The following is a 14,780-nucleotide window of genomic DNA, read 5'->3' on the forward strand; positions in this document are numbered from 1 at the left end:
TCCAATGAGGTACACCTTCCTCCGATGGCATAGGGTCAGCAGGAGGAGGAGGAGGGGTATTACAACTTTTGCTCTGTTTAGGATGAACAATATGTTTTTTTTTGTCCCACAGCCAGGTAAATCTTGTTAGTGGAGGATAGAAAAAATAATTAATGATCTCCCACACTCTGAAAGAAATCACTAAGGGTATAGGGGTCATTATTTTTTTTTATTTTCAGAAGTAGCCTACCACTCTGGCAGTCTTTTTCTAAAAAAAAAAAAAAAAAACGTTTAAAAGTTTGGTGAACAGCCGTCACAATCAATGGCGGCGGTCTACCAAACTTTTTGTTTTTGGAATGGAACTGCTGTGAGTGTAGCTCCTTTCAGCATATAAAGATGACCACAATGTCGGCGGTCACCTCTAAATTTGGCGGCGAGTAATCCGTCACGGTGGTGCAGGTACTGTCCTCCACCACCCTGATGAGCTGTGTGCCTAAGCATTAATCAGGTCCTTTATTTTAATCAATATAGAGGGACCATCTCACTCTAGGTGATTAAGGACACTGTCTCCAGTTCTGAACTTTCTGCCTCCATATCAAAGATTTCAGGTGTGTTAGTCTAATTACTTCAGCTGAAGCTAAACAATAATACAACACCCAGACGGAAGTGGGCTTTCACAACACTGACTGGAGTATGCAGTGTTTCCTGCCCATATGCCATCTGTTTACATGTACCCTACTTTGGAGGAATTTAGGCAACCTCACCTGTAGAGCAGCAGCTTGTTCACACACGCATTCACAAGCAGGGAGGGATCCCTAGCCTCCCGACTGATCCAGGAACGGGCAGATATATTGGTGATGCAGCTACCTTCATTTACCACCAAGCGCTTGGCTTTGGTGAGCTTTCCTGCAAGAGACAGAGCAGAACACACACCCATCATTGTACACTAAGCAAAACGCATCCACAGTTTAGGAGCTTTACCAACATGGTCTATGTTCCCAAGTACATGACTCTGTAGATGCTTCCAAACCTCACCTGTTGCCATGTCGAACAGAAAAGAGAAGATGCTCCCCCGATCGTCCCCAGCCCATAGGATGCGCCCAGGAGAGTCGAAGGACATGGAGAGTACCCGGCCTGTCAGCTTGCTGGATCCCCCTTTCACTTTTTTTCCAGTCGAGATGTTCACCACATGGATGGTGTGTTTCCCATTGCCCACCTTTGGGTGACAAAAGACATGTGCATGACAAAATAGCGGTCAGGGAACGGACTGGAAGATGAACATGAAAGTGAAAATTGAAAGCAAAGGATACCCCACAAACACAGGCTGCATGTCCGACGTTACAGATAGAGATAAGATGAACAAGTTTTATAGAGAGGTTAGAAGAACATGTTGTAAGTATTTGGTTGAAGAGTGGTAGACACATGGTAGGAGTGGAGCGGGGACAAGAAATGGGGAAACAGATGAAAGAGTGAGTGTTCATTCAGGCTAGGGGAAGCGAGAGGGAGATAAAGAGGATACACAGAAAATTTGGAAGAGAGCTAAAGACTCTCTTACTCTATCTTTCTCAAACAAATAATATAGCTAGATCTAAAGCAAATGAATAACCAATACCAACACAGTGGTGGAGCCAGTGCAGGAACTGAGCACAGTCAATGCCTGTAACCTTGAGTCTAAAGTAGACTACAATATTGAGACACAGATCTTTAGTCTGTTTCACAACATCATTATGGCTGGTCACAAAAAAGACCATCTCATCAAAAAAAAATTATGGGTTTTACAATAACATCAGCCTTGCAACATGAGCAGCACGTCCCTCACTTTTGAGCTTGCACAGAATAGTTTTTCAGCAACTGCCTTGTTTATCAGAAGCAGTTCTTTTCGATGGGAAAGCAAGTGTAGAACGTACAAGGTATGGTACCTTGAAGTGCTACAAAATGGAAGAAAGATTATAGATGTGAATCTGTGTGTTTTCTCAACTTAAAATCAACAAATCAGCCTTCCAAGTCAAGTGCAACTCTACATCTCCTTAGGTACTCAGTAACGAAAACCGTCCTGTGTTGTCCGCAGTGACAGAAGTACCCAGTAATAATGAAAACAGTGTGCGTGAAACAGGGTGAACACCAAAATAAAATGTCATACAGCGCTGACAGCCATTGTAAATGCAGTCCTGAAGTGTCACATATAGTAACAGTATGAAGGATGCGTTGAATCGGTACTGTTAAAGATGCAAAAATTATGGAATTCCTTACAAAGCAAAAATCTTTGGACAAGAAGTTATGTTCAATTTAAAGTAAAACCAGAAAAAGAAAAAAGATACTTTCTTATAATTGTATTTAGCCATCAAAATATAGAAATTATCCACACATGTATGGTTCCTTTGGTAAGCACCGTCCATTTAAAGACCACATTTTTGCCTCCTTTTTTAAACTCCAAAAATCATTTAAAAACAATCTTACACAAGTCCCTTAGCAAAAATGCCTAATTTCTCCCCTTTTAAAGGGAAAAAGTGGAGTAACGCGGAGGGGTATGTAACAGCTCACTTTAAGCCATCAGGGTGCTCCTCAATTCCAGAATGCAATGCAGTGCAGTGTCCGCTACGTTCACCTAAGTTTGACCGAAAAGTTAATAGAGGGATCTTAATCACCAGTCCCTCATCCATTCACCGGATTTCACCAGAAAGACAGATGGGTTATTAATGACTAATTATTGAAGATACACTTAATTGAAAATCAGAAACGTAAGTAACTTTTAGTTCACTATCACAGACACTTTTTGTTTAATCCATCATTAACTGAGTAGTATGGAATACCATCTCCTTAATGGAGTGGTGAATATGTGAAGAAAACAATTCTGCATAAAGCTGTGGCCCACTTGGGTCTTTGTTCTGCAGTGAGAATCACAAAAATGTTGGTTCACAAAAGTTTGAACTGATCTCCAAGTGGCCACTCTACAAACTTCGTTGGTGGAAATGTTCCTCAAGGGGTCATTTGCAGCTGTCTTACTTTTTGTGAAAGGAACTCTAGACTTAATTTGAGGAGTCGCTTTTCCAACTAATAACATGTAGCAACAAACGCCACTATCCATTCGGATACAGGCTGTTTAGAGTTAGAATTAAGTAGGCGCCTGCTCTTGCTCTATTTTTGTTTAGTTTGTATTTAACAGACCTGCCCCTTCTTGTCCATCTGAAGCCAAAGCAATTTCACTTAAGGTTGGGGAATGCCATATTAATGAGTGTATGTATGCACATCTACTAGTATTACAGTAAACTTTGGCAGGCCTCAAAAGGCTACTGGATACACTTGCTACCTAATGTGCAGAGAACCATCTAGAACCAATCCTTAAGCTGTATTCATTTATACATTAAGCTTGAAAATTCAACTAACTTACAGAACTGCCCTGAACCTCATGACAGCACTTTGATGAAATGTACTGTGGGTTGTCTCTTGTAAAAAGAAGGACTATAAAGCAGTGGTTCACAACCTTCTGATTTCTCTGAACCCCCTTTTTATCATGAATGGATCTCAGGGACTCCCACTAAATTATTATTGGAATCGGGGACCCCCCACTGAGTCATTACTGGAAGACAGGGACCCGGGCCTAAACATTGTTGATGATTTGAACTGCTAAACAACACACAAAAAATAGAGAAACAAACATTTTATTTAATTTGCAAACAAATAAAACAATATATATATTTTTTAACTTTAATAGGAAGGGTGGAGCTTTTCCAAAATCTATCGAAGCCACGCAACGTCTATACTGGGTTCTGTTTGTTGCACCTGCACTGCTACCACAAATCTTAAAATGTTAATTTGTACTTTTAGTCACTTTATTTATATGTAGTTTATTAATCTGTGAATATTAGTTCATTTTCTAAGCAGTCACAGATCCTCTGAGTAGGCTTTGCAGACCCTCATGGGACCTGGGACCACAAGTTGGGAACCACAGCTATAAAGCAAAAGTGATCCCAGCAGCTACGTACAAGGTGCCCAGGATATTCCTCGGAGCAAAGAATCAATCAGGGGTTTGTATAGTACGACTACTCACCGGTAAGGGTCTCAAGGCGCTGGTGGTGGGGAGGAGGGGTGGGAGTCGGTCGATCTGACTGGGAGCTGTGGTTCAGTCAAGAATCAGGTCTTGAGGTCCTTCTTGAATTGGTGCAGCGACAGAGATTGCCTGAGGTTGAGAGGCAGTGTTTCAGGTCTTTGCAGCAAGGCAGAAAAAAGATTTTCCTCCGGTCCTGGTCTTACGGATCCGTGGGATGATAGCCAGGGCCATCTGGGCAGAGCAGAGTTGTCTGGTGGGTGCACGGAATGAGAGGCGGTGGTTGAGGTACGCAGGTCCCATGTCGTGGAGGGTGTTGTAGGCATGTGTGAGAAACTTGAAAGTGACTTTTGTTGATAGGAAGCCAGTGATGTTCTCTCAGGTGCTCGGTGATTTGGCTGCAGCGGGGAACATTTAAGACAAGTCTGGCAGCATACTTCAGATGTTCTGAAGTTTCTTGAGGAATTTCTGGGTGACGCCAGCATACAGTGTGTTGGCACAGTCGAGTCTGCTGCTGACGAGTGCATGGGTGACCGTCCTTCTGGACTCTGTGGGAATTCACCAGAAGATTTTTCGGAGCAGACGCAATGTGTGGAATCAGGACGATGAGACACTGTTGTTCTGGCAGTTCACAACTGTTACATCAGAGACTCATCTCCACCTTTACCCTCTCCCACATATCAAAAGTTTCTTTTGGAAAGAAGCTAAACATAATCCCAACACCTTTCTTTAATGATGAAGCTATTATCAGAGTGTATAATGGCAAAATCATTATTCTAGCCTCAAATAATGACCTCCAATCCTGCAACTCATTCTTCTGTCATTTTGCTAAAACGGACCAGTGCATGTTTGAGGTCTTAGGATGAGCAGACCTTTTCTTTTATAGAGAGGGATCACATCCATAGGCCAGTACAGCATTGCTTAATGTTGTCAACACATGATCAATAGAAGAAGATAGAGAGAGCTGATTGTGCTCCTATAGTACGAGTCAAGAGGAGAACCCTCTTTCAATCTTAATGATTTCGGACAGTATAATCTCTTCCATTGCAAAATAAAAGCTGAGCCAGTGTTAGTGTGAGATTTAACGGCAGACAGATGAGAGTTAAACACTGAGAAGTAGAAGTGTGTGTGTGCGGGGGACAACTGAAATATTGTGTTGATTTACGAGTGGAGCTCTGACACAGTTCACTTGTTAAATTAATTGTGGCAAAAATGAATCTACTCACAACCTGGGGGCAGATAAACTGAGATGAGGACAGGATATTTGTTCAATATTTAATTTAGGCCAGGGCCCTTTGGGAATTGTGAAAGAGATTTGGGAGTATGTTTTGAAGTCAGTGGAATTTGGAAATGGAAGGACTACTATGTGATCAGTTGTGATCAGTCCATGAATGTATAAATGTCTGTTGAATAACCCTTTATCGTGGTGGTGGTGCATACTATAAAAAAAAAATTAAGAAGATGGAAAAAACATTTTAGTCGTGGCTGTTCCTTCCAAAATGTTTTTGTTTTTAAATCATTCTTTCTTTTAATCCATTCTTATTATTTTCTCTCATATATTCTTTCCTATACACTTTGTTTTCTCTGCATGTTTCGAGTTCAAACCCTTAGTCAAGTGATCACCTAATATATTTACTTTTATTAAACAGAAGACAAAATCAACAATATATTGTCATTTCTAGCTTTTTAAGAAGCAATGTAACTAACTTACAATCATACATAGTACAGGCATTTCAAAATATCTCAATAGTAGGGACTGGGATGTACAAGGAACCTTGTCTTGCATTGTTTTTTAACTGTTGAGCCTTGTTCCTTTTGAAACTGTTTAGCAAAGTGGTTTTATGTTTTGAAGGAGAGGGTAGTATTTATTAGTGTTTGCATTCTATTGTGTAATGGCTTTTAATGCTCAGAAATAATCTTTTTGCATTTCACCTATTGTTCCATAAATCTTGGTTCATATATTCATTCACCCTTTGTTATACTTCACATTTTGTTCAAATGATACCAAGGTCCAGATGTAGGAACCGGTTTGCATGTCGCAAACTGTGAAAAACGCAGTTTGCGCCATGCAAAACGGCCTTCACGATGCTGATTCACATTTTGCGAGTCGGTACCGACTCGCAAAATGTGAATCCGACTCGCAAATAGGAAGGGGTGTTCCCTTCCTATCTGCGACTCGCACCGCGATGCTGAGTTGCTTTGTGACCGCGAAAGCGGTCGCAAACCAACTCGCAGTTAACACCCACTTGAAGTGGGTGGTAACTCATTCGCAAACAGGAGGGGGTCCCCATGGGACCCCTTCCCCTTTGTGAATGTCGCTAAAAATAATGGACCACTGCCTACTCTGAAAAAATGAAACCAAATGGTTTCATTATTTTTTTGTATTGTAACTCGTTTTCCTTTAAGGAAAACGGGCTGCAATTCAAAAAAAAAAACTGCTTTATTTAAAAAGCAGTCACAGACATGGAGGTCTGCTGTCTTCAGCAGGCCACCATCCCTGTGAATGCATGGACTCGATATGGGGTCGCAAAATGCGACCCACCTCATTAATATTCATGAGGTGGGTCTTTGCGACCACATAGCGAGTCGCATAAGGTGTCTGAGACACCTTTCTGCATACAATTTTGCGAGTTGCAAATTGCGAGTCGGTCAGACTCGCAATTTGCAACTCGCAAAATTTCCTGTTGCTACATCTGGCCCCAAGCATGCTGATCATATGTACCACACAAGCTAATCAAATTTCCAAAACAAAAACTACTGGACTACCTTATGCACAAACGAGAAGACAAAGGTTACATGTTTAATGCTAGCAGAATATCAGAAAAAGAAACCAAATATCATGAGGACTACTTATAATACTAAAACCATAATTTAAGTACATTCTTAAAATACCATAGCCATAAATGTTACTTAATTTTAAATAAAAATTCATTTTAGTTAATATTATTAACTACTGGTGAACTAACCAATGTAGATTACATACTTAGCATTTAAATCAACACAATCTAAGGTGATTTACAAAAATAAATGGGGCATGAGGAATTGGCAAAATGTCTACAAGAAACTACCCACATTTTGGATGAATGCCAAAAGAAAGAAATAATTCAAAAGACTGAAACCTGAAATGCGATGGTGTTGATTATAAAAATAATTATGTGTATGACTGGACAGAAATATAAGCTAAATAAGGAACATAAAAACAAACTGTAAAAAACTAGAAGGAAAATGTTCTAGTGAAAAAAGTAATTCGACTGACACAACAAAAACAAGCACATCAGATGAAGAGGAAGAAAGCCAATCATCCATAGGTACTCCATGCAAGAACCACCAACCAATTCACAAAAGAGATCAATCCAAGTTTTAGAAATGGACCTCACGGAAGAACCAGAAGGGGTGAGAAGCAAACAGTGGATACAAGGACACCAAAAAAGATACCACAACAAAGCATGAAAATATAGGAGAAAGCATATGAAATAAACAATCCCAAAAATACTTGAAAATTGCAAAGGAAACAATTTGTTCAGAGAAACCAACAAACCACAGATACTATCACCTATTTAACCCCTTGGGTGCCTTGGACATAATCGTTATGTCCTCAGCCTTGGCGCTCGCATGCAGAGGACGTAACTGTTACATCCTGCACCCGGCCCACGGGGGGAGCGCTAGCAATCCCCCCGTATGCCTGCCACACCCCTCCCCTTGGCAGGGATGGAAGGGGAATCAAGTGCTGACCTCATCAGAGGTCACCCCCAGCGAGATCGGAAGAGAAATGTTTTAATTTCTCTTCCGATCGGGGTGTGGGGGAGATCGGAGAGGCATCAGAGGAAAGGAAAGGCTTTTCCTTTCCTTTGATGTCTCTATGAGCATTTCTGCAGCACGATCGCATAGCAATCATCCTGCAGAAATGCCCACTACACACCAGGGAGTTTGTTTACTTTTCGTAAACAAACAAGGGGAGCGGCCCCTTGGGCAAGGGTGGCTCCCCAAGGGGGGCACTTTGTTTTTATAAGGCAATTTTTACTCCCCTTGGGGATCTGCCCCCTGGTACGAGCAATCTTATTTTGTTTTTATCTTATTTACAGATGGGGAGCGACCCCTTATTCAAGGGTCGCTCTCCTGGGGGGCAAATTTATTTTAGGCCATTTTTGCCCCCCTTTGGGGCAGATCGGCCTATTTTTATTAGACCAATCTGCCCCCAAAGGAGGCAGAAACCACTAGACACCATGTTTTGATTTTTTCGCAACAATTTCACAAAAGGGGAGCGACCCCTTAGGCAAGGGTCTCTTCCCTGCTGGGTAATTTTGTTTTAGGCCATTTTTGCTTCCTTTGGGGGCAGATCGGCCTACTTTTATTAGGCCAATCTGCCTCCAAGGGGGTCAGAAACCACTAGACACCAGGGATTGGTGTGTGTGTGTATTTTGTTTGCAGGGGCAGCCCCTTGGGCAAGGGTTGCTCCCCTTGGGGGCACATTACTGTTGCCCATTTCTGCCCCCTTGGGGGCAGATCGGCCTCTTTTTGTAAGGCCCATCTGCCCCCAAGGGGGGCAAAAAGCCCACTAGACACCAGGGATTTTTTTTTTTTTTAAATAGAAGGTGGGAGTACAGCCATACCCCCACTACAAATAAATGGGGACAAAGATGTTCTGCCCACCAGTGGGCAGATCGGGCAATTACCCCCGATCCACTCCCCGGGGGGCAGAAAGCCTATTAGATGCCGGGGAATAAAGGAATAAAAAATAAAAAAATAGTGGGACGGTGGCTACCAACCAGTATGGGCATGGTTATGCCCCCACCCCAACTGAAGGGGGTAACAGTCTTTCAGCTCTCCCCCACACACTAAAAGATCTTATCCAAATGGCTAGCAAGAGGACATTTGATTATTTTGGGATTTGATTTTACATTTGGGCCATGAGATCTTGGCTAACTCTCAAAATCGTTCCAATTGGAATGATGAGGGCTGCACTTTCTGGACTTTTGGACACTGCCATCTAGAAAAATCTACGAGACCTAGACACATCTGAAAACTAAACATCTGGGTGAGTCCATGATGGTGTGCTTCACGTGCACCCGCACCATTTTCTTACCCACAATGGCCTGCAAACCTCCAAGTCTGCTTGAAGTCACAAATTTTCCCCACATTTTTGTGATGGAACCTTACGGAATCTACAGGAATCCACAAAATTCCTATCACCCAGCATTGTTGCACCTATACCGATAAAAATTCTGCCCCACAAGTGAGGTATCATTGTTATCGGGAGACTGAGGGGAACATTGGGTGGCAGGAAATTTGTGCCGGTATGTTGATCCCACACAGAAATGTGGGGGTAATGTGATTTTTTTAAAGCTAAATTTGAGGTTTGCTTAGGTTTCTGGATAAGAAAACACGTGAGGATCCACACAAGTCACACCTCCCTGGACTCCCTCAGGTGTCTAGTTTTCAGAAATGTCTGTGTTTGGTAGGTTTCCCTAGATGTCTGCTGAGTCGAGGAACAAAAACGCAGGTCCCCCCGCAAAAACAGGTTGTTTTGTGATTGATAATTTTGATGTGTCCACAAGTGAGGTACCATTTTTATAGGGAGACCTGGGGTAATGCTGAGTGGAAGGAAATTTGTGGCTCCTCTTAGATTCCAGAACTGTCTATCATGGAAATGTGAGGAAAAGGTGTTTTTATGCCAAATTTTGAGGTTTGCAAAGTATTCTGGGTAACTGAACTTGGTGAGAGCCCTACAAGTCACCCCATCCTGGAGTCCCCAAGGTATCTAGTTTTAAAAAATGCACAGGTTTGCTAGGTTTCCCTAGGTGCCGGCTGAGGTAGAGGTCAAAATCCACAGCTAGGCACTTTCCAAAAACCATGTCAGATTTCAATGTAAAAATGTGATGTGTCCATGTTGCATTTCCTGTTGCGCTCACTAGGCCTACTTACACAAGTGAGGTACCATTTTTATCGGGAAACTTGGGGGAACACAGAATAGAAGAACAAGTGTTGTTGCCCCTTGACGTACTCTACATTTTTTAATTCCAAATGTAAGACAGTGTGTAAAAAAAATCTATTTGAGGAATGCCCTGTAATTCACATGCTAGAATGGGGACCCCGGAATTCAGAGATGTGAAATAACCACTGCTTCTCAACACCTTATCTTGTGCTCATTTTGGAAATACAAAGGTTTCCTTGATAACTATTTTTCACTCTTTATATTTCACCAAATGAATATACAATGAAAACCCACTGCAAGGTGCAGCTCATTTATTGGCTCTGGGTACCTAGGGTTCTTGATTAACCTACAAGTCCTATATATCCCCACAAACAGAAGAGTCCACCAGACTTTACAGTATATTGCTTTCAAAAATCTGCCTTAGCTGGAAAACGTTATAGAAGAAAACGTGGACAGAAATGGCTCTTTTTTTCACCTCAATTTCAAAAAAATGTATTTTAGCTGTTACTTTCTGTAGGAAATCCTTGAAGGATCTCCAGAAGTGACCCCTTGCTGAATTCGGAATTATGTCTACTTTTCAGAAATGTTTAGCTGTCCGGGATCCAGCATTGGTTTTACACCCATTTCTGTCACTAACTGGAAGGAGGCTGAAAACACACAAAAAATAGTAAAAATGGTGTATGTACAAGTAAAATGCCAAAATTGTGTTGACGAATGTGGTTTTCTGATTCACGTCTGCCTGTTCCTGAAAGCTGGGAAGATGGTGATTTTATCACCACAAACCCTTTGTTGATGCCATTTTCAGGGGAAAAAAAAACACATGCTCTCTTCTACAGCCCTTTTTTCCCATTTTTCTGAAAAAACGAACTTTAACTGTATTTTGGCTAATTTCTTGGTCTCCTCTAGGGGAAACCACAAACTCTGGGAACCTCTAGAATCCCTAGGATGTTGGAAAAAAGGGCCCAAATTTGGCGTGGGTAGCTTTTGTGGACAAAAAGTTATGAGGGCCTAAGCGCAAACTACCCCAAATAGCCAAAAGAAAAGGCACAGCACCTGAGGGGAAAAGGCCTGGCAGCGAAGGGGTTAAAACAAAATGGATTGTGTACATTACAAAAAACAGCAATTAACAATATTAAAAATATACATCTACAAAGAAATCAAATATGAGACAAAACAAAAATGCAATAAAGAATCTAATGTCCTCATTCCGAGACTGGTGGTCCAAGGTCTGCAAGCCTCGCGGTAACAGTAAGACCGCCACATTACAATCCTGGTGGGTGGATACACCAGGAGACCGCCATTACTGCAGGAGGTACTGTTCCCAACGGGGTGACAGAGGTCTGAGTTGTACTCAGCTAGGGTGTCGCTTAACTCTTTGCCGCCTGGCTGATTACAAGTCACCTTACCGCCAGCCTTTTAATGGCGGCCACCTGCCATGAAAAGGCTGGAGGTAAGGGTGTGCTTGGGGCCCCACTACCCTCTGAATGCACACTGTCTGCTTTGCGCATTCCAAAGGTACGTTTCCGCAGCATGTAACAACCTTTGAGACCGAAATAATGTAAACTATTCCAGCTCGCATACCACCACAGTCTTCACCATTGAGAAGGACGTAGCTGCCATTTGAAAGCACCTGGAACGTAGGTCTGATCAAGGGGACTGGAACTCCCTTCAGATAACAAGCTAAGTTCGTAGCAGAGGCGTTACATGCCCCGTGCAAGGACAGCTGTTTACAAACCATCGAATGGCTGACTGAAGTCTCACATTCATAACAGCTAAGAAAGACTTCTTTCATGCCACAGACATTTGTACGAGAAGGGAATCTCCCACACCTCGTGGATGTAACCATCTCCCAGCCTTTCATATCTGCCTACCGGAATGTGTTTTAAACAGGAGGTGAATCGAAGTATACGAATAGGCAGATTAATGACCCCGTGTATTAGCCACTCAGCAGATGGTATTTCAGCCACAGTAAAAGGCTAATCTCTCAATATTAAGCATGACATAAGTTGCTTCCTTCTTAGCCATTAGTTGTTGTCGCGTTAAAGGAAGAAAATATCTCCCTCGCACTGACATGCTGCCAGGGAACGCGACCCGCCTTCAATGATTGAAGTGTCCAACTCAACTGCATAATGGATCTTAGCTGACTCTGTCCATGATGTAAAGAAAACATATCTGTTTGTATAATATCTATAGCAGAAGAGACAATATTATTTAAAGTATATATCCGGTCGGACAAGGTATTAATCCCATTATATACAACAGCTAATGCCTTTTTCTGATTTTCCTGGTCTATCTGCCTTAACCGGGCAGCTGCTCTTGTTGGGAAAGCTTCCAAATTTCATTTTATACTTCATATAAGAAACGCTTCCTTCTGTGTTTTCTGGGGCCGACAGGAAGTCCTGTAAATCAGTGTTATTAGACAGGAGACTGAGGTGTTCTCTAACCGCATTTAGTGAGGATGTTCTTAACCATTGCTGGCACAATTTTCCTACACTATATGTCGTAACTATACCCGCATGTTCGGATGATATATAGCGAGGGTCCGGCCTACTAGTTCTAAAACCCCCCCGAGGAGTTGATAAAACATTGATGACACCCATTGGTATCTATTGGCCACAATAACCACCCGCCAGGACGTGTCAGTGAAACATTAAATGTACCATTCTGGACCCATTCGTCGAACTGATCTTCAGTTGCATTTGAATATTATTGCCTTTTATAAAACTTTGCAGGGGACGGTATACTGGGCATGTTGAATTCCTTAATTTTAGCTAAGCCTAAACAACTTGTTTGTTGTACTGTTTCATTTAAGAATATCATGTGTACAGGTATGAGGCATGCTCTAAATAAAGCTTTGTTTCCCCTAATTTGCCAATTTCTTGTTCCTCATTCACTTTTCAGATCGATCGACTTCAGCCAATATTCATAGCCTTCTATAGACAACCGGGAAACAAAGGATTCCGAATATATAAATTTCATGTTCGTCATTAGTATATGTATATCTTTAGTCGGTGGTACCTTAAAATAATAAGACTCAGCATTTTTCACATTGTTCCCAGAAAAATATGTACACTTTTTAGAATATGTCGGACAATGTTACCATTGTGTATAATTAAAAACAGTTTTGGGGCTGCTCGTTCTATGTATGAAATGGTGCCCATGATAATTATAGCAAAACATATCACCATAATTTTCTTTAGATTGATAAACATCTTCCTTTTCAAAGACAGTATAATACTGCAATTCAGTCATCATAGAGTCAACTGTTTTCACATCCCAATCATCAGAAGCAATGCCTGGTATTATAATATCATTCATTGATAGTTTGAACACATATGGTATTTGAATTACTTCTGTGGGACCGTATATATCAAATATTACTTTGTCCCAAACATTCCCATCAGGAATTGGTACTGCGGAAATGTTCACAAATGACAATTCTCTTTGGACCTTGTGTGATGAAAAATATGGTTTTAAAACCTCCTCCACCAATTCAACTGTTGATTTTTCAGGGAGAAAATGACCATGTATTAACAAGAAAAAGGTAACAACTAAACCAATCCAAAGTAGGAAGGCTAGGACAGTCAAAGAGAGCCATAGATAGATCCATGGAAAAACAAAATATGTTTCTTTAAGCCAGTTCGTTAGCTTAAGTGTTTTTGACAAGTCAGGTGTCGAAGAGGTGAATGAGTCTGAGACGTCATCATTAAAATCGGCAAAATACCCAGAAGCAGTACGTGCAAAAGCTGGAGCCATTGTCATTGGTGGAGTTGGTGTTTCCCGTGGTAGCACACATTAAATAGCACCATCTGTTTGTGTTGGAGTTGAGTCAACTTGGTCAATTATTTCTGTATTGTTCGATGTTAGTGGAATCAATGCAAGATCATCTTCCACCCTTCCCAAGCTCGGAGAGGTGTCAGTGTTGGTATAAACAACTTGTAGAGGAATGTCTTGACCAGTAGTGAGAGGGATTCGGGAACTACTGGATGTTCCTCTTGGTCTGCTGTGCAGGATCGGCCACATGGTGTAATTTGACATTGTCGATGGAGATGAAACAATTTTCTTTGGCACCTGCCAAACGGTGGTAGAATAACAGTTCTGATACTGTGTATCCCTAATACTGGGACTGGTGCTCGATAGGAAGGGACAAATTAATTTTTCATAGTGACTTTTTCACGTACAAGATCCCCAATTTTGGGAATCCAGCATGTAGGTGTTACAGGCACATCCTTAATTCCTGTAGAGGCAGCACTGATAGAAGAATTATTGTCACGGAACGGTTGCAATACCTGTAAAACAGTGACACGTTAATTTATGTCAAATGGTGTTTCTGCTGCCTCCACGCCAGGACCATCAAGATCAGGAACATACATTCGAGTTCCGAACAGGCACCCATATGAAGTACGACCCCCCCCAGGGACCTTCTAGGTAGATTATGAAGTGCTCTCTGGACTCCATATAGGTGGTTAAGCCAACTACGACCCGTACCTAAGATTCTGGCTGTTAAGGATTGCTTTAAATCACGGTTTATTCGCTCCACCACACTATTTCCCTTAGGATGAAATGGAGACGAGTACTGGAGTTGGACCCCCAACAAAGCCATGGCGTCCCTGAATGCCCTTGAGGCAAAAGCAGGGCCCTGGTCTGAATGGAAAGCCGCAACCGCACATGTACCAATAAAGACTTGCAAATCTTTAATACCAGTCCGAGCGTCAGCAGAGCGTTGTGGCCACACCCATAAAAATCTGGAGCATGAATCAACAGCGACTAATATATACTTGTATGCACTATCCGGTGTTAGGGGACCGCAATGGTCCAAGTACA

The 14,780-nt window shown here is 41.9% G+C and overlaps 1 protein-coding gene across 2 annotated transcripts in view; it reads right to left on the minus strand.

Moving 5' to 3' along the window:
• Positions 1-14,780, minus strand: part of WDR13 (WD repeat domain 13) — a 71,471-nt gene that overhangs the window by 24,852 nt on the left and 31,839 nt on the right. For both annotated transcript variants that reach the window (XM_069209571.1, XM_069209570.1), the window contains exons 7-8: positions 1,015-1,195; positions 744-885 (exon numbers count right to left, since the gene is read on the minus strand). In XM_069209571.1, coding sequence (XP_069065672.1) covers positions 744-885; positions 1,015-1,195 — 323 coding nt within the window. The remainder of the gene's footprint in view (positions 1-743; positions 886-1,014; positions 1,196-14,780) is intronic.

This window comes from Pleurodeles waltl, chromosome 10 (genome assembly GCF_031143425.1).
Source record: "Pleurodeles waltl isolate 20211129_DDA chromosome 10, aPleWal1.hap1.20221129, whole genome shotgun sequence".
NCBI lineage: Eukaryota > Metazoa > Chordata > Amphibia > Caudata > Salamandridae > Pleurodeles > Pleurodeles waltl.